At 52.0% G+C, this 20,284-nt stretch overlaps 1 protein-coding gene across 2 annotated transcripts in view; it reads left to right on the top strand.

Moving 5' to 3' along the window:
• Positions 1–12,404: 12,404 nt before the first annotated feature.
• The window catches only part of DHRS3 (dehydrogenase/reductase 3), a 41,871-nt gene continuing 33,991 nt past the window's right edge, over positions 12,405–20,284 (top strand). Inside the window, exons 1-2 of one of the 2 annotated variants that reach the window (XM_065875554.1) lie at positions 12,405–12,904; positions 13,270–13,528. In XM_065875554.1, the coding sequence (XP_065731626.1) occupies positions 13,334–13,528 (195 nt within the window). In that variant the 5' untranslated portion in view covers positions 12,405–12,904; positions 13,270–13,333. Of the gene's footprint in view, positions 12,905–12,924; positions 13,529–20,284 lie in introns of those variants that run through there. The other variant, XM_065875547.1, reaches the window with a different exon arrangement.

Raw genomic sequence — 20,284 nt, 5'->3', positions numbered from 1 at the left:
CTCTGGGCCCAAACTGCCTTGCTCCTCCACCTCTTAGCTATGTGACCATAACCTGTCCGTGCTCAGTTTTCCTTATCTGTAAAGTGGGTACAATACAACCCACACCTCAATGGGTTGTTCTGAGGATTGTGGAAGTAATACCCTCAGCACAGCCTGGCACATAGGAAGAGTTTTTTATTGAAGTTGAAGGAACCATCTAGGGAGTATCTCGGATGACAAGAAGAAACAACTAAGAATGAGGCAGGACCAAGTTGAGGGATGTTTACAAAGTAACTGACCTGTGTGTTACTTTGCTCAGGTCGCCATAACAAAATACCACAGACTGGGCAGCTTAAACAACAAAAATGTGTTTTCTCAAAGTTCTGGAAGCTAGAAGTCCCAGACTAAGGTTTGGTTTCTCCTGAAGCCTCCCTCCCTGGCTTGCAGACGGCCGCCTTCTCCCTGTGTCCTCACATGATCTTTCCCCGTGCACACGCATCCCTGCGGTCTCGTTCTGAGTACAAATTTCCTCTTCTTACAAGGACACCAGACAGATTGGATTAGAACCCACCTAACAGCCTCATTTCAATGTAATCACCTCTTGAAAGGCCCTGTCTCTAAATGCCATCACATCCTGAGGTACTAGGGATTAGGGCTTCAACATACGTATTTAGGGAAGACACAATTCAGCCCATTAACAACTTGTGCTTTTCAAAAATGTCAAGGTCATGAAAGGCAAAGAGAGGTAGAAGACCAGAGACTGAAGGAGTGAAAAGAGGCATGACAAGTAAGTGCCACGTGTGCCCCTGGACTGGATCCCAGACCAGAAAAGATTGTTTTTCTTTTGTTGTAAAGGATGTTAGTGACACAACTGGCAAAATCTGAATGAGGCCTGTAGATTACATAATAGTTTTGTATCAGTGTCCACTTCCTGATTTTGATTAAAAAGTACTGTAGTTATGTAATAGAAAGTTCTTGTTTTCAAGAAGTATATGCTGAAATATTTGGGACTGTTAGGCAATCAGGTCCACGTGTATTCTCCCCAAAAAAGTGTAGATAATGAATAGATGGATAGATGGATGGATGAACGGATGGACAGACAGATGCACTTCTGGATAAAACAAATGTAAAACATTAACACATAAGTGAAGAGTACACAGGAATTCTTGGTTCCATTTTTGCAACTTTCCTGTAAGTTTTTTCAGACCTACGGTTTAAAAACTTTTAAACACGGATCTATGACAACGTAGGCAGTAGGTAACCGTTCAGGGGCACTCTGGTGGGGGTAAGGGAAGGAGGGAAGCTCACCGATCAAGTGTTAGGCAGCATCTATAGTTTTACAACTGCCCTGCAAGGTAATTAATATAACCCTCCTTTTCAATCTGAGGAAGTGGAGACACAGAGCGCTTAACTGCCTGGCCCAAATTCAGGTTTCGCAGGGCAGAACCCACTCCTCAGGACCACTACCAGGGGGGCAGCTGGTATTTACTCCACTCCGTCCCACTTTTGCCACCTTCATCACCCAGAACAGCTGCAGAGAAGGTCCAGTCCCACAGGGAGGCAGAGGGTTGGGGGGAGGTAGGTCATCGTTGCTGGATTTACAAACCTAAGGTTTTCTTTGGGTCCCAAAACTTCAGGGCCAGCCTCAGCGCCTTCCAGCCCCCAGACAGTCAACATTCAAGTAAGATGAAATAAAGACCCAGCGTGACCCAAACAAAATGTTTTTATAAACTCATGAAAAGAGTCCCTATTAGAAAGGGCTTAGGCGGGAGACAGGCATGGGGGTTGTGACGTGTCTGATCCTTCCACAGGCTTCGGGCAAGCTGTCATCATTAGCAGATTCTGCTCTGGGTAGGCTCAGTGTCAGCTCCACATTGTGGGATTTTATGGGATTTATGCACAGAACTTTCCTACAAAGCAAGGTATTATAGGACGGATTACAGAGTTCCAAGAAGCAAAGGTACCGGCTCCCCTGTCTTATTTTTTAGCAGATTTTTTTAAAGAGGCCCATGGTCAGGGGCTCTGCAGCCTTACACCAGAACTCCCATATCCTGCTGACTCTAAAACAAGCATATTTGTACAAAAAGATCATTGAGTGGAGTTTTCATAATATAAAATCATTATAGAACATTGGGAATATGTAAAAAGACATAAAAAGAAGACAAAATCACATGTGCTGCTATCACCGGAGACAGTTACTGTTAACATTCTTATGTGTTCCCTTTCTGTCGTCTTTCTGTGTGTGCACACCTGCACCTTTGCATGTGTGCCTGCGTATGTGTGTGTGTGGAGAGAAAGAAACAGAGAGAGAAGGACAAAGGTCCAGAGCAGAAAGAAGCAGAGAGAACGGGCTTTGAAGTAAAACCGAGCTAAACTTGAATTCCATACCTGCCACTCTTGGGTTCCATGACCTTGGTCAAGCTGCTTGACCTTTTTAATTCCACAGATGTACATGGGAAATACAGATCCTACCTCAAGGGAGCTGTTTTGATTAAATGAGATTAAATTAAATGAATACGAAGCATTTAGTATGCCGCCTGACACACGGTAAATCCCGACTGAATGGTAACTAAATAAGTATGAACATGGACTTAAGGCTTTTTCTTTCCCAAAGTGGAATCATCCTGGTGACATAAATTTGTATCCTAACACTTTTAACGGTTTTTCTGCTATAACTGTGGGAAAACAGACTTCCCACAAGCCAAAAAAAATTTTATATATATAAAATTCCCAATTACACCCTGCTCTTCAGGCTAAATTTTTAATGACATAGTATATCGTCAATATCATGCACATGCTTTGGGGGTTTTGTTGTTGATCTTTTCCTTCTAACTGACAACCCACCACACGCTGGTCAAGCACCCGACTGAGGCCACAGATTCTCAATGACCGAAGATCAGATTATTTAGTCTGTGTCCCAGGAACACCTAAAACTGCGTGATCTGGACAAATTACTCCTCTTCTCTGGGCCTCAGTTTCTTCATCCGTTAAATGGGGATGCAATGGTGTCCCCCTCAGCAGGTGGCTGTGACAGCTACATGAGAAAACCCACGTGAGGCACAGGACCCAGTGCCTAGTAAGTGCTCAGTAAAAGATAATATGATAACAAATATTACATCTCAGAGACATAATCCTCATATTATATGTATATACACTTCCATTAGTCTGTTTCCTACTTGTTTTTATAAACCGATCAAGGCAACACGCAGTAAGTCATTGAAATAATTGCCCAAGCAGGGCTTTTCAACAATAGAGCCAGGGCTGGCAGGCATCCCCTCTGTGCGAATCTGCCCCCTGGGAGACAGCAGACCAGATGCGGCAAAGGAACCAGGGGTCCTGAGTGTCTGGACACATGTGCAGAGCCAGGGGGCTTCCCGTCTGTCTCCCCACCTGAAGGCGGGATCTGAGCTTTCTTTGTCATCTTTGGGGGTCCTCATAATAAATGGCAGAGATGTAATAAACCTCAAGGGAGGTTCATTGTTGAGAGGCAATGAAGGGTGTGCACCAGGATCCTGATTTAGACCCTGTAGGTTCTGCCTTCTGCTGGAATGTTTACCAGCCTGTGGGCTCAGACAGGTGACTTAACACTTGGGATCTCAGTGCCCCATCGGACAGGACTAAATGAGCTGGAAGCAGCACCAGGGTGTGGTGGGCACTCAGTAAATGTCAGTTAGTTGGGATGACTTCGATCTATCATTAGGCTCTCAAGTCTTATTGCTTTTTTTAAAAAATAAATTTATTTTTTAATCTATTTTTGGCCGTGTTGGGTCTTCGTTGCTGCACGCGGGCTTTCTCTAGTTGCAGCGAGCGGGGGCTACTCTTCATGGCGGCGTGCGGGCTTCTCATTGCGGTGGCTTCTCCTGTTGCAGAGCACAGGCTCTAGGCACACGGGCTTCAGTAGTTGCGGCACGCGGGCTCAGTAGTTGTGGCTCGTGGGTTCTAGAGCACAGGCTCAGTAGTTGTGCCACACGGGCTTAATTGCTCCGTGGCATGTGGGATCTTCCCGGGCCAGGGCTCGAACCTGTGTCTCCTGCATTGGCAGGCGGATTCTTAACCACTGTGCTACCAGGGAAGCCCTCAAGTCTTATTGCATTTAAAAAAAATTTTTCAGTGAACTCGGTTTCTCCAATGACCCTCTACTTCTTTTTTTTTTTTTTTTTTTTTTTTTTTTTTGTGGTACGCGGGCCAGCGGCCATGGCTCATGGGCCCAGCCGCTCCGCGGCACGTGGGATCTTCCCGGACCGGGGCACGAACCAGTGTCTCCTGCATTGGCTGGCGGACTCTCAACCACTGCACCACCAGGGAAGCCCCGACCCTCTACTTCTTTACAGTGGATTTAAACTTGGGTCAGTCCCTATGAATACATTTCCAGAAAGAGGGCAAGAAACAGATTCTGCTTTTCTGAGGCTCGTGCTTCATTTATTTCTGAGGTCTTGAGAGACTGATGTTTGCTTGATGGTGGTGGTCTAGGACTGAAATTGGCAAACTATAGTCCACAGACAGGGTCTGGCCCACTGCCTTTTTGTGTGTAGTCTACAAGTCTAAGTATGGTTTTTACATTTTTTAATGGTTTGGGAAATAATCGAAACAAGAATGATATTTTGTGACAGGTCAAAATTATATGAAATTCAAGTTTCAGTGTCCATAAATAAAGTTTTATTGGAACACAGCCATGCTCACTAGAGGAGGTGTGTTATAGCTCCTTACATGTTGTCTATTTACATGTTATCTGCATACTGTTTACATATTGTTTATATCTACATACTGTCTATTGCTACAACAGCAGATTTGAGTTGTTACAATAGATACTATACGTTCTGCAAAGCCCTTTACAGAACTCCTGGCCCAGGGTAAGGATTTAGCATTCCTAAGGCCCTAGCTCTGGTTCCAGGGAAGACTTTTTACACCCAGGCCACTCAGGTTTCCCTCACCGTTTTTACCTCCCCCTCAGACAGTGCCCCTGTCACTCAGGCTCCTTACCTGCCCCCACCCCACACCAGATAGTGTGTTCCTTGGGAACGTGAAGACAGGAGGAAGAAGACACCCACTGAGCATCTTTTCCCTGCCAGATGCCAGCCCATTCAAAGACATCATCTCAGTGGGTGTCAAAATTCCCTTTTTAGGGATGACAAAACTGAGGCTCAGAAAGGGGAATAACCTGCCCATAGTTGCATAGCTAATAAGTGGCAAAGCTTATGTTTGAACACAGCCTTGCCAACCCCAGAGCCATCCTCACATCAATACCCCACATCCTGATTTAGAATTATTTGACCGACCAACCAGGAGGCAGGAGGCAGGTGATAACCGCTGAGTGCCCCCCTGGCCTCGGCCCAAGCTTTCTCAGGTTACACCACCCCCCCACCTCGCCTGTGTTCCTGCCACGTTCCCAGCCTTGGCTCTGGCGAGCATTTCCACCCAGCCCTGGCGGCCAGAATACACACGGCCTGCCCCAGCATCCACTCACACAGAGCCCCAGAACCTGCCTCCCTGCACCACAGCCTGGGATTCGGGACAGTGATGGGAAGGAAAACCTGTGGGTGTGCAGACGGCAGCCCTGGGCAGGACAGGAGATGGGAGTCCACACAAAAACTCACCTGTGTCGGGGAGGTGTTCCTGGACTGAAAGGAGCCACTCTTCCTGGTTGTTTTTTGCTTTTTTAATGTATCCTGTCCTATTAGCCAGGCCTCACCAGGGAGGAAAGGGGCCCTCTTGGCGACTGCTCTGTATTAGAAAGGGGAGGTATTTATGAGGTTTTTCAACGTCTCCAGCCTTTGAGACCGTGTGTCCCCTCCCCACAGAGATGCTCCACCATCTGAAGCCTCCTTTCCCCTCTTGGTTTCCTCTGGCCTGGTAGACGGCGCGCCACATCACCCAGTTCCTGTCCTCCGGGGCTTCTGTCTCCACGAAGACCCCCCAAGGCAGCCAATCTTAACTTCATGGAACACTGGTTTCCGTTTGACCAGACGGTTCTCCAGATCCAGCCCCCTCAGTCAACACTGCCAGCTGCTCTGCTTGGGGCAGAGTCACCAATCATCAGATAGAGCCCTGTGTGCGTGTCTGTGTGTGTGTGTCTGTGTGTGCCTGTGTGTGTCTGTGTGTATGTATGTGTTTGTGTGTTTCTATGTATATCTCTGTGTGTTTCTGTGTATGTCTCTGTGTGAGTCTGTGTGTCTGTGTTTATCTTTGTGTGTGTCTGTGTGTGTGTTTCTGTGTATGTCTCTGTGTGTGTCTGTGTGTGTCTGTGTGCGTGTCTGTATGTCTGTGTCTGTGTGTTTCTGTGCATGTCTCTGTGTGAGCATGTGTGTCTCTGTGTGTCTGTGTTTATCTTTGTGTGTCTGTGTGTGTGTCTGTGTATGTCTCTGTGTGAGCATGTGTGTCTCTGTGTGTCTGTGTTTATCTTTGTGTCTGTGTGTGTGTCTGCGTGTTTGTCTGTGTGTGTTCCTATGTATGTGTGTCTCCGTACATGCATGTCTGTGTGTCCGTGCACCAAGTGACTGGTTTTAAAACCCTGCTCAGAGGCTTCCCTGGTGGCGCAGTGGTTGAGGGTCCGTCTGCTGATGCAGGGGACACGGGTTCATGCCCCGGTCCGGGAAGATCCCACATGCCGCGGAGCGGCTGGGCCCGTGAGCCATGGCCGCTGAGCCTGCGCGTCCGCAGCCTGTGCTCCGCAACGGGAGAGGCCACAGCAGTGAGAGGCCCACGTACCACAAAAAAAAAAACAAAAAAAACAACCCTGCTCAGAGGAGTGTCCCTTGCAGGGCAGGGACCTCGCCGAAGGCCCCCGCGCCGGGTGTTCCCTGCAGCAGCACCTCCAGGTGTCACTGTCCACCTGTCTTTACCTGGCAGCGGGAGCCCCGCACAGCCGAGCATCCCAGAGCCTCCTCCCCGCTCGCCCTGCGCCCACCCTTGGCTCTGGACGCTGCTTCTAAAGCACAGAGCCCATCGCGTCTCCCGCTGCTCCTGTCACACGGGAAACAGAAGCCACAGTTGTTCTTGTGCTACAGGACCCTGTTACCTCAGCACTCCTCCAACGACAGTGTGCATAAAACAGACCTGCAAATTGCCTTAAATAAAATGTAGAGTCTGATTAGGGAGGTCTGGGGTGCGGCCTGGGACTCTGCATTTCCCACGAGCTCGCAGGCAACGCTGAGCTGCTGGTCCAGGACCGCACTGAGCGTGGAGACGCCAGGTGAGCTACCCTCCCCCCCACCTCCTCCTCCCACCTGTCTGCTCCAGCGCACCAGGCACCCTCCCACCGCAGGACTTCCTGTCCCTCTGCCCAGCTCTTCAGCCCGACTTCTTCAGGTTCACGCCTCACTCCAACCAGGCCTCTGCCCCAGGGTCGCTCCGGAGAGGCCTTCCCCAGCCACCCTACCTAAACCACCGCCCGACCAGCCCCATCTCTCCGTCCCCAGCCCACTGTCATCTCTGTCCCCACCTCTCTCCCACACCCTGCCTGTATTCCTCCTGGCACCCTTCGCCTCCTGGCAGCGTCGCAGAGCCAGGCACACAGTCACTGCCCAATAAACATCCAGTGAATGAATAAGTGGATGAATGAATGGATGAAGGCACACATCTGAAATGTTTCACTGCCTTTGCCCCCAAAGTTCTGTGTCAGCCACTCAATTTCCTCACTGGGGGACAGCAGGTCACCTTGTGTTTTGTTACAAAACACAGGGTAAAGATGAAATGACCAATTTCAAGATGGGGACAGCAGAGCACCAACCCATGCTCCCCTGCACAGGCCACGCGCCCACCAAGCCGGCCCAGTCCCTACCCTTGAGAAGCTCCCAGTGTGCCGTGAGATTCGGGGAAAACCAGCAGTTACGGTGCGGTGTCATGGTGCTGAGGGGCAGGGCAATACAGGAGCCGAGAACAGAACCCCCTGGGCCAGCCTTGGCTGGGGGAAGGGGACATTGGGGACTGAGGGGCAGCTGGAAAGAGCTTCCTGGAAAAAATACCACATGAGCTAAAGGAAACCTTGCAAAATGAATAGGGGTTTCCTCGGCCACAGAGAAAAGGTCCTGGAGAAAGTGTGTTGGCAGGTGAGAGGATGGCAGGTGATCAGGTGAAATGAGGAGGTACCCAGCTGAGGCCAGAAGCCCTGCTCTGAGGCCATCCAGGAACACCGCTAACTTAAGCCCTGCATCTCTGCCGATGGCTGAACTGGGTCCTCAGCAAGCAGGCATCACGGCACCGTAAAAACGATAGCTGGCATTTACTGAGCTCTTGGCATGGGATTTGATGAGTAGCTAATCCCATCCTCATTAATATCTTCCCTTTGCAAATGAGGAAGCTGGAGATGGGAGCGGGGAGGGGCAAAGCTGGGATCTGAACCGGAGCTTCCCGATTCCAAAGCCAGAATCACCACCCCACGGCTCCTCTCTGACCCATCCTGCCTTACCCCCCAACCCCGTGGTGGTGGCCCAGGGAGAGACGCCATGGCCGTTGGTTGACGGACTGGCCACCTGAAGGTACGCCCTGCTCCTCTAGCTTCCGTTTTCTTCCCTCTTAGGTATCTGTGCAGCCACCAGCCCAGAACAACCCGAGGGGGAGGGCTCAGTGTCGTGACACATCCTAAGTATAAAGGAGGGAAGAGCTTGCCTGCTGGTGGAAGAGGCGAGGGAGGCTTCGTGCAGGGGCTGTGAGTAACCAGGGGCCAAGAAGAGGCAGCGCTGGCGGGCTCTCGAACACTGGCCCACATGCACATTCCTGGACTCCCACCCTAGGATGCTGGTGGGAGCCTAAGAATCTGCATTTTGACAAGGTCCCCAGGCCGTCCTGTACGTTCTGGAAGACATCCATGGATAAAGCAGACAGAGCCGAGCACTTGACCGGGGTTCAAATCCCACCTCCATCTCTGGGCTACGTGATCTTAAGTGCCTTTCTTAACTCTGTAAGCCTCAGATAAGTAGAAGGCAAGGCTTGAGACCTGTTTGTCTCTCCAGCTCTCAGTTGAGATGGTGATAAGGAAAGTTCCTGGTAAAAGGACTGGGAAAGGGCATCCGTGTGCTTGGCACTGGGGATGCAGTGGGAGTGGGGGGAGGGATAAATTGGGAATTTGGGATTAACAGATACACACGACTATATATAAAACAGATTAAAAAAACAAGGACCTACTATAGAGCACGGGGAACTATAGTCAATATCTTGTAATAACCTAAAATGGAAAAGAATATACATATTAGTAACTGAATCACTTTGCTGTACACCTGTAACACTGTAAATCAATAATACTTAAAAAAAAAAACAAATATGTGTAACCTGGTTAAAAAAAAAAAAAAAAAAGATGGGACTCAGCCCTGGGGGAAAGGGGCGGTTACAGCATGGTGGCCCATCACGGGCCAGCAAGTTCCCTTGCGGGTCACAGGGCCGGCTCTTTTGGGGGCCCACCTCTAAGCATGAGCTGCGGCTCTGGGCTGGAAGGTGGCTCCAGCCTGCCCTTCTGGGTCGTCGCACCTCCCGTGCCCACCCAGTACCGGGAGAGCTGAGTCATGGAAAAAGTCAGTTTTCAGGCTGCAGCTCACCTCCCTCCTCCATCAAGCCCACAAAGGCTCCTTTCACGTTTCCAGGAGCGAGGAGAAAACCGTGGGGCCCTCTCCCAGGCTGGGATGTGAAATTTCAAACTTCACCCTGGAGTTAAATTCCACACCCGTTGCTCCCAGCTAAGGGAGGAGGGGGGTACCAACAGCCAAAAACACGGGTAAGGGGAAGTGGCGGAGAAGGGGGAGGGGTCGTGTCCCACGCAGTTCTCACTGAAGCCAGGTCACAGGCACCCTCTGGGCCAGCCTGCTAGACTGTGCATCCCCTAGCCCAGCACCCCCTCGCCCTCATCTTCCTGGGGAACTTGGGGGACCTAGAGCAGGTAACAGACAGAACCTCTCTGGGCAGCTGATGATGGAAGAGGCCAGAGGCTCACGGTATGCCAGGCCCACAAAACCCACATCCTGAAAGTGGAACAAGTAGAAAAAAGGTGTCCACTTCCCAACCGCAGTCCAACCCCAAACCTTTTAGGGCTGCCTGACATGTTCCTTTTTACTGTGATTTCACTGTAAACCTGATGTTTGGAAGAGGTAAGGGGAGCCCCCTGTGTGGCCCTTGAGTGAGTCATTTAGACTGCTAAGCCCAGTGTTACAGGGGCACAGTGATGCCCACCCGCAAAGGCTGTTATGGAGATGAAGGGAGAGTATGTGTAAAGGGCCTGATACGCTGAAGGTTCATTTGGGTTCTCAACCCCCTTCCCACTCAAACTCACATCCATGGCAAATGTAAGTGGAACCTAGTGGTCACCTAGCTGGTCTGGCATCTGAACAGGGCTGGGTAGCTGGCGAGGATCAGGGGACGTAGGTGAACATGGCGCTGGGTTTATGAGTTACTTCACACCCCTGAGCTTCAATTTCCTACTCCACACGGTAGCAGGTGTGTGGGGAAGTGGAGCTATGATCCTTGTGAGGCCTTTTAGGCTTGGAGTGTTAACCTTAGGTGGGGAGAAAAGCCTGGAAGAAAAAGGATTAGCTGGTAGGGTAGCAGGAACACGGGACGCTGGAGGCTCCGGCAGCTTGGAGGCGCAGTGTTGCATCCCGACCACTAGGCGGCGTCGAGGATAACAGATGAGAACAGGCTGAGCACAGGGGTTCCAGTTCCAGACCTTCCCAGTTGTCTTCTTGGCTGGCCCGGCAGACACCGGCCACAGCTGGGTGGGAAGGGCCTGTCTCTCCAGGGTTGGGATTTCTTTTCCATTTTTTACAGAACTCCTAGGTGGGAGGAGGCCGTCACGTTGACGAAGTCCTGCCTTTAGCCGTGGCCTGGGAGCCTATGAAAGCAATGGCCTGCCTTTCCATCCGACTTTTGGAGGGAGCCTGGTCTCCACCTCTCTCCTCCCCTCCTGCCAGAGTGGGGTGGGGTGGGAAGAGGAATCACGTCTGGATTTGGATTCCTCCCTTCTGTACTACCTGGCAGATGGGGATAATAATAACCCCCCTGCAAGGTCAGTGGGAGGATTAAATTTCAGAATCTAAGCCCTCAGTGTAGGACAGTCTCTCATCCAGCCCCACTCTACCAAACCCTTCTTGCTCTTCCAGCGGTCCAGATAACGATTTTCCAAATTCATCTGGAAGAAAGATCCTTGCCTGCTGAACTTCCCTCCAGAACTAGAGGGTCTTTGCCGCCCAGGGAGGAGTTTAAACTCCAGCCACCCCATCCCCAAACCAGCCTTTCTCAAGGTGATTTTCTCGCCTGATGGCCAGCAGAGCATTAAATGTACTGATTCCAGCACACCCAGCCCTGCTGAATCAGAAGGTCTGGGGGCGAGGCCCAGCACTCCCCGTCTGAACAAGCCTCTCGCTGGAGAACTGCTGCTGCACCAGATTACAGGGCAGCTCCCTGGCTCACCCTCTCTCCTCCAGGCCTGGGACCATCAGGGGCAGCAGGAGGCAAGTCTCATCAGCACTTTCAACTGGGCCTGCTTTGCAGTGACTCACCTCCCAGACTTCCTGCAACAGACAACTCTAAGTAGCTGGGTCCCACCCTCCAGCAAGGGAGACATTCTTGTTGGGGGAAAGCAGGAGGTTACAAGGTGGGTGCCCCACTAGAGCAGCCCAGGGAGACCCAAAGAGAGGAGCTGCTGCCTATACAGCAAGGGGGGCAGGGGGGCGCGTGGGTTTAGCACGTTTTGTTTACAGGCGTTTGTTATTAAGGAAATTGCTGTCAGTCAAGGTAATTCTAGCCCAGATGAGCAATAAATATGCTCCCAGCTAATCGTTCGGGGATTTTATTGGCACTCTGGGGGCAGAGGTTCCTTTACCCTGCCCCCACACCCACACCCCTCAAAGCAAAACCCTGCTCCCAGCTGTTTCCCCCCAGCAACGTGAGGGACTCGGGGCAGACTTAGAAAGTGCGCTCTAAGTGAAAACTGGAGGAGTCTGGGCAAGGGTCAGAAGTGGCTCCCTGGTCCTATGGAGGCAGGGAATGATCAAATGACCTGAAATAAACCCTGGGCGACCTGATGGATCAAGACAAGCGCGAGCTCTCCCGGGCCTGCACCGCATGCAGGGGCGGTCACCTGGCCCGCAGGCTCCCCTGCTCGGGGAGACCGCGTCCCGGACCAGGAGGAATGTCTCGAGGAGTGAGCCGGTTCGCAGGAGTCGGTTCCAGCGTGTGCGAGTTGCGGCGGCGAGCCCTCAGGGATACCGCCGGCAAGCCCCGGCTTGCAGCGAGGGGAGCCGGCCCCGGGAGAGCGGAGTCGCAGCGAGCCCGTGTGCGCGCCCGCGCGCGCACCCCGCCACTGCGCAGGGGGAGGGGAGCTCGCGGCAGCCACTCAGAGGAACGGTAGTGAAGCCTCGGAACAACTTTAACTGTCAATCAGACTTAATGGGGTATTAAAAAAAATGGGGGGAAAAAAGGGCCGCCCTTTCGCTCCCAGCCAGCCGCGGCTGCCCCGGGAGCGAATGGATAGGGCGGCGCAGACCAGGGCGACCGATCCACGCGCGCTCCGCACCCGGGCCCTCTCCAAGTTGGAAAGGACAAAAAGAAGGCAATAAATGCTAACAAGGGAGAGAGAGGGAGCCGGATCGAGCGGCAACTCCCAGCCTCTGCTGGAAGAGAGAGGGAGGGAGGGAGCCGAAGAGAGCGGGCGCGCGCGAGGGCGAGCCATGCACGTAAAGAAACTGACACCCGGACCCCCCACTTCTCCTGCACGTTGCTGGCAATCAGATCGCGTTTAAGCAATTTCCTGAGCCCAAGAATAGCAATGAGTCGGGAGACTTTCGCGGGCTGAAATTGGGAGCTCCAAGCACTTTTCCCCCCTACTTTTTTTTTTTTCCTGGAGAAGGGGGGAGGCGCTCCAATTTGGAAACAGCTTTTTTTTTTTTTTTTTTTAAATCTTGCACTTTGAAACCGCGGGACTGTAGCAGGGTGCGCGCGTGTGGTTGGTGCCTTTTTTTTTTTTTTTTTTTTCTTCCCCTGCCTAAACTCCTCTGTCAGCCTGTAAACATTACCTGAGAATTCCCCAGCCGAAACGGCTGCTGGGGCACGAAAGTTCTTGTTAGAACTTTCCACCTCCGGCTTCCCCTCCACCCCTCTTAACTGTCCCAACCTTCTGAGACGCTTTTTCTCCTCCCGAGGATTTATCTCACCCACCCACCCACACCTCCCCCCCCCCCCCGCCCTTTTTCTCACCCGGTGCTTGCTTTGCATTTGGGAAGAGGTGATTTCAAGAGTGGCCAGGTGGGACGCCTCTCTGCCCCTTATTCGGTGTATTTATTATTGTTTGGGGGTGTTTTCTTTTTTAAGTCCTGTTTTGTGCGGTCCGGGGAGTTTCGCCCCCCCACCCCTGCCCGGCTCCGCGGCGCGGAGGATGGTGTGGAAATGGCTGGGCGCGCTGGTGGTGTTCCCTCTGCAGATGATCTATCTGGTGGTGAAGGCTGCCGTCGGACTGGTGCTGCCCGCCAAGCTGCGGGACCTGTCTCGGGAGAACGTCCTTATCACCGGCGGCGGGAGAGGCATCGGGCGCCAGCTCGCTCGCGAGTTCGCGGAACGCGGCGCCAGAAAGGTACCGGGACACCGCGACTCCAGGGGATGGGGGCCAAAGGCTAGGGGGACCGCGGGGACGGGGGGTGCGCCCACCTGCTGCCGCTGCCGGAACCCGCGCCCAGGGTCTGAAAGTCGCCGGCCACCCTACTTCTCTGCGCCACCCGTGAGTGCTGAGCTAGTCAGTTTCACCTTGTACATTTCCCGGGCACCCGACTGTCTTTTTTGGCAGGTCCGGAACTGACCCGCTCCTCTGGGATCTGTGGCTGGCTGTTCACCCCCAGCCCGAAACTTAGCAGATCCCCCCGCTTTCCGACATTCCTCCCTCCCAGAGGAAGGTGTCGTGTTTTCCCTCTCGTCTTTCCCTCTTTTGCCGCCACCCTGGGGAGTGAAGGGTGTGTGCGCTCCTGGGTAGAGCTGGGAGCCGCCTGTTAGCTGGCGCTTCATATTTTCCTTGGCAACCCGCTTCCCAGCCCCAACCTGGGCGGCTGCAGCTCTGGAGGCAAGAAAAGAGGGGATACTTGGTTTGGGTTTGAAAAGGAAAAAACGGTGGTGGATGTCTAGCCTAGCCTGATAGGCGCTCGGAGGCCCAGGTGTTTGGAAATCTGGAAAGAGGGGACAAGGGTAACCAGCAGCTGATAAAGAGCCCTTGTTCTCACTTCAATGCTGCCTCCGCCCGACCCCCCCCCAATACAGCCCCAGAGGGGATCCCTCCCCACTAAGGGGCGAGGTGGTGCAACCCCACCTCCCCAGCACCCAAGCTCTGCCTTTAACTTTTTGGTAGACCCAGCACCTCTTCCCCCACTTATCCCAGACCTGGTGCCGGAGAGTGTGGAGGGTGAGCCAGCTGTCACCCAGCTCCGACCCAAGCCAGGCTGACTCACCCAGTGACTAGAGCAATAGAGAGAGAGAGATTTGAGGCTGGCTGTCTCCAGCCAGCCCTGTGAAGAGGAAGAGCAAAAACAGGGAATTAGATTGAAATTTAAACTGTTGTGAGCAAGGGGGTGAAAGGGCCAGCAAAGCCAGCTGATCTGACATGGAGCCACATACCTAGGGGATTAAGTAAATATGTACTGTAGAAAACCAAACCTGCATGTAATTCCAGGTTGCTTTTGTTTTGTTAAATACTGCCCTGAGATTTACAATCCCTCCGGGGTGGCTCTGACTGGGACTGAACTTTGGAGCGTGAACCAACAGCCAAAGCCGATTGCCGATTAACTCTTCCTTCCCCAGGCGGTGTCTAGGGGTGGGGGGTGCGGGGGGAGCAGCTGTAGGTTGGCGGCTATCAAGGCTGACTAGCTGGGGTCGGCTGTCCTGGGCTCCTGCTTCTCCTTGGGTGGTTTGGACAGCTGCTTGACCTTGCAGTTGGAAGGAGAGTTTGGAAGTGTTTTTAACCCGTGGACACACAGAAAAAGGAGAAGCAAAAGTTCTTCTCAGCAGTTTCGTTTCCTTGAGGTGATGCCCCCTTTGTGGAGGCGTGGCAGGTGAGGGTGCCCTTGCAGAAGGATGCAGGGTTTGGGACAATCGCATGTGATTGTCATTCCTTAGCGGTCTGCATCCCACAGAAACTTTCTTCTGACTCTTCCAGCTGGCCCAAGTCCTGGGTCTCTTTCACTGCTCTTGTAACTGGCTGCAGTAGGCATATGAAGAACTCTTTCAGTCAATCTGGAAAAACTTGACTGACTGTAAACAAGCCTAAATTGAAAGAAGTATATGGTATTGGGGGGTGGAGGGGGTAGAGCGGCACCCTGTAAGTCCCTTCACTGGGAACCATGCCCCACCTAACTTGGAATAGATATCTTCTTCCAAAGAATAAATCCAGGGCCAATGAGAAATACGTCTTAAATTGGTATCTGGTCACCAGAAACAGGAACCATGGGGCCTATGGAACTTCCAGTGCCATTCACCCTAGGTTCAGTGCTCGGACCAGTCAGGATGCCCAAGAGCCCTCCCTATAACTCATAATCATCTGACCACTTACTGGGGCTACTTTTTAATGAGCTTTGCGCTTGCTGTCACGGTGGGGAATTTGCAATCAAGGTTTCTTGCCTGAGTCCATCTGGGGCCCAGTGAGAGGACCTTGGGACAACTCCCAGAGCTGGGAGCGTTTGGGGGCTGGTGGGCTTGGGGACAAAGGGCCGGCCGTGTGTTGTGGAGTGGGGACTTTGGAGGAGATGGCTGAGAGTGTTGTGTGGATGGTGGACTCAGGGTGGTCCTGGAGCAGCCGGAGAGAGCTGGGGAGCAGTGTTAGACAGGTGACCTTGGTGGACGGGGCTGACTCTCCTCCCCTTGCTGGAAGTGCAGTCTGGACCTGAGGGGAAAGGCCCCCTAAAGAGAACGAAGGGAGGAGAACCAGAGTCTTTGCAAATAGCAGGCATGTCCAAGAGAGTTTACTCTTGGGGGGAGTGACAACCCAGTTTCCCATAACGACCTTGAGTCAAACAGGATTTGGCAATATTTGTGAGCAGTAGTGCACCTTAGGCTGCAAAGGTGACCCCAATGAGGGTTTTTCTTACAGGAACACAAAGGTGCCAGGAGTTGGAAAGTTCCCTACCTGGAGATAAATCTGCTTAACCACCATGTACAAGGTTAACCCGGGAAGGGCCAGTCATGCTCATTGCCCACTACAATCCTTTTAGATTTTCTAGGTCCTCCTGGATTTCCTTCCACGAAAGCATTCATAGAGCTTGGGCTCACCCCATCCCCAACAAGGCTCCTGGCAGGCTAGTGGCAGGCTCAGCCTCCAGTCTTTGACCTTGACGTGGTTTTAGCAGGAGTCCCCTGGAGGAGAGAGTGTACTGTTTGTTTGGAAGTATTTGCAGGGGCTGTTCCAGCCTCTGGTCCAGCAGGAGGCAAGTGGCTGGATTAGAGCCCTGAGCCATGACTGTAGGACCATAGAGGCAGGGGCAACACACTAGGGCCCAATCCCTCCATGGAGAAGGGGTAGAGCCAGGACTCGGGGACCCATTTCAGGGAGCCAGTATAAGAACTGGCTCTGAGTTGCACCTGCTTTGCTATTATTGAATTTACAGTCCAGGGGTCTGTAGCCCTGTTCCTAAAGCAGCTTGCCAGGAATTAGCCCTTCACGTAGATTTGTGAATCCTATTCTCCATCACATCCATTCAGCAAATCCCATACCCTTCCCACCCTGGCACTGGGGCAGGCTGAGGCGCAACTATCCCTTGACAACCATCTCTGAGAAACCTAGTCCAGCAAACCTACCTGAGATGCCTATCAGGTGTTCGATGCAGCTCTGGGCCTGGAGAGGGGCAGAGACATGGCCAGGTGCTTACAGTCAAGGCACAAATTATAGTGTGTATTAGTTTCCTGTGGCCGCCATAACAAATGACCACTAACTTGGGGGCTTGCAGCAGTAGAAATGTATTCTCTCACAGTTCTGGAGGCCAGAAATCTGAAATCAAGGTTTTGGCAGGGCGCCACTCCCTCCGAAGACTCTATGGGAGAATGCCTGCTTGCCCCTTCCAGCTCCTGGTGGCTCCTGGCTGGCGTCCCTCGGCTTGTGGCAGTGTCACTCCTGTCTCTGCCTCCACCTTCATGTGGCTGTCTTCTCTGTCTCTCTGTGTGTCTGTGCATTCTCTCATCTTCTCATAAGGACACCAGTCATTGGATTTAGAGCCCACGCTAAATCCAGTATGACCTCATCTTGAGATCCTTAACTAGTTACATCTCCAAAGATCCTATTTCCAAATAAGGTCACATTCTGAGGTCCCAGGTAGACATGAATTTGGGGTGGGGGAATGCTAAGCGGAAGAAGCCCAGAGCTATTAATCTGTAACAAGCGTGCATGGAAGGCTTCATGAAGGAGGTGGCATTTGAGTGAGGCTTAAAGAAGGTCAAGAGTTTCAACCAGAAGGGATGGGGGAAGGGTAACCCAGGTTCAATAAACCACTGATCACAGACTGTATACCTGGCTGAAACTGAGGAAGGGAGGTAGAAGGCAATGAAAGGAAAGGATGTAGAGCGGATTAGGTATTAGGAGAAGTAAGCAGCTTGTATCTCAGACTCTGAGTTAGGCCAGTACTGATGAGAATAGGAAAAAGGAGAAAGAAGGGAGAAGGGTCCAGACAGGTAATCTCGGGCCCCAGAGTCATCAGGCCAAAATAGCTGCATTAAACAATTGATGTGTCATGAAAGTCACAAAGCCGGGATGACGTGGGAGACAGCGGTGGCTCACCTCCCCCATCCTCACCCTGAATGCAGCCTTTGCTGGGACCGTTTAGGAAAAGTACCAGGTTCTCTTTTTTTTAATTTATTTATTTTTGGCTACTTTGGTTCTTTGTTGCTGTGCGCGGGCTTTCTCTAGTTGCGGTGAGCGAGGGCTACTCTTCGTTGCGGTGCGCGGACTTCTCTTTGCGGTGGCTTCTCTTGTTGCGGAGCATGGGCTCTAGGCGTGCAGGCTCAGTAGTTGTGGCTCGCGGGCTGTAGAATGCAGGCTCATTAGTTGTGGCGCACGGGCTTAGTTGCTCCACAGCATGTGGGATCTTCCCGGTCCAGGGCTCAAACCCATGTCCCCTGCATTGGCAGGCGGATTCTTAACCACTGCGCCACCAGGGAAGCCCCAGGCTCTCATTTGATGCAGCCTGGGAGCAGGAAAGTAGGCTACCTGTCCTACCCGAGGCATCTAGGAAAATTCTTTCAGCTTGCAGCATCTGGTCCTTGGATTTCAAACAACGGGCTTTACAATTTGGACCTGTCACCTGAATAGACAAACACCCCCCTTTTACTGCCCCACCTACTTCCCCTGGGGAACAAAGGTGCCCACATCTTGGGCCACGCCCCCTGTGGCCTGGCTCACCTGGGTTCTAGACCTGACTTTGCTAAAACCCTGGAAAAGTGTCTCCCTTCTCTAGGCTGCAGCTAAGAAGCACACCCATAAGATGAGAGGGGATGCAATGATCCCTAAGATCCTGGCATGCTCTAAAATTCTCATGTTATGGCTCAGCCATCCCAGGAAAGCAACTGAGTGCCAAGGTCTCTGCGAAAGATATTTGTCCTCATCACTGCAGATCTCAGCCTTTCTTGCTACATATCAGATCCCACTGAATGGCAAAGAAGCAACTCAGAGTTGGAAAATATGCCCTCAGTCTGTAGGAGGCCCCACACCCATTACTAAACTCCCTTAACAGGCACCAGGTAACCGGCTGCCGGGATTTATTTCAACTCTTGCAGAAGACGTTAGTGTTTTCAACTTGTAGCTTTCAAGGGAACAAAGGGCCCAAGTTTCCCAATTAGCATGTCAAGCGGAACTTCCAGTGTTTATCCTAAAATCAGAGAATGCTCCCTAGATCTAGAAATACTGACCCTGAGTCAGGAAGTCCATTGTCCATCCACCTGCCCATCTGTTCTTTCTTGTGTAGACTCCCAAGCTCTTCTGAACTTTCTGCTTTTCAGAGCCTGGGCCATGGGTTTATCCCTGTACAGAGCCCTTTCGATTTCTTTATCAAGATAGTTACTTTCTCCATCCCATCTCCATCTGGTGATTTGTTGAGAAAATGATTCTCATCACTTTGAGAAAATGACCTCTGTCGTATTGAGGAGAAGGGAGCAGTTAGCCATCCTTCCCCCCCACCCCCACCCCCACAAGGAGAGAGATCTAGTTGTTGCAGTCATTACAACTTCTCCCTGGAGGCCTTATCCCAACCTGCCACCCTCAAAATCCCACTTAGTTCCGGGTTCGAGTGCAGGAAGAATTCCAGACCCAACCTGTTGCTCTGTATCCTCAGGCAGAACCTTCCTAGCTGCCTTTGGAAGACACAATTTAAAAATACACCAAGTATATAAGATATCTGAAAGGGAAACATTTGAAACGTATTATTCGTATGAACCACGAAGGTCAGGAAAGAGTTGAAGTCAAATGAAAAAGAGACAGGCAAATCTGTTTAGAGGCCAGCATCCCCAAATGCACGCCCGTCCACTGTGGGGTGAGTGAGCTCCCTTAAAATGAGTGCTGTCTTAAGAGTTCTGGATTCTCAAAAAGAGAGTGCCAAATATCAGAACAGTTTAGCAAATGAGTGGTTGGTGGGAGCTCATTCATTTATACAACAAATCTATGGCACGCCCTCTGTATTCTAGGCGCAGAGATGCAGCAGCGAGCAAAGCAGACAACAGTCCGCACCCACGGGGAGCCTGACAGTTTGGTGAGGGAGACAGATAATAAACAGGATACAGAAAATAGCCCGTTAGATCGCAGTAAGGATCTAAGTGATAAGCAGAAAACAAATGAGGCAAAGTAGACAAAAGGGGCTTCCCTGGTGGCGCAGTGGTTGAGGGTCCGCCTGCCGATGCGGGGGACGCGGGTTCGTGCCCCGGTCCGGGAGGATCCCACATGCCGCGGAGCGGCTGGGCCCGTGAGCCATGGCCGCTGAGCCTGTGCCTCCGGAGCCTGTGCTCCGCAACGGGAGAGGCCACAGCAGTGAAAGGCCCACGTACCGCAAAAAAAAAAAGTAGACAAAAGAAGAGCTGGCAGGAATGGAGGGAGCAGTGTGCCAGGCAGAGGGAAGAGTGAGGGTCTCAGAGGGAAGGATGTCCCTGGGGAACTTCAAGGAGGCCAATGTGGCTGGAGCAGAGGGGGCGAGAGGAAGAGGGCGGCAGTGTGGGGAGCAGGGCAGAGGGTGGCAGCGGGGAGCAAAGCAGGGCAGATGGGGCCCAGCAATCTCTAGAACCGGCTGTGGCTTTGGCTCCAAGTGAAGCTGGGAGCTGTTGGAAGGTTCTGAGAAGGGAAGTGACATGATCTAACCTAAGTCTTGGCAAGATCACC

The sequence above is a fragment of the Phocoena phocoena genome, chromosome 1 (assembly GCF_963924675.1).
Source record: "Phocoena phocoena chromosome 1, mPhoPho1.1, whole genome shotgun sequence".
Lineage (NCBI taxonomy): Eukaryota > Metazoa > Chordata > Mammalia > Artiodactyla > Phocoenidae > Phocoena > Phocoena phocoena.
This window is presented reverse-complemented; position numbering and strand designations above follow the sequence as displayed.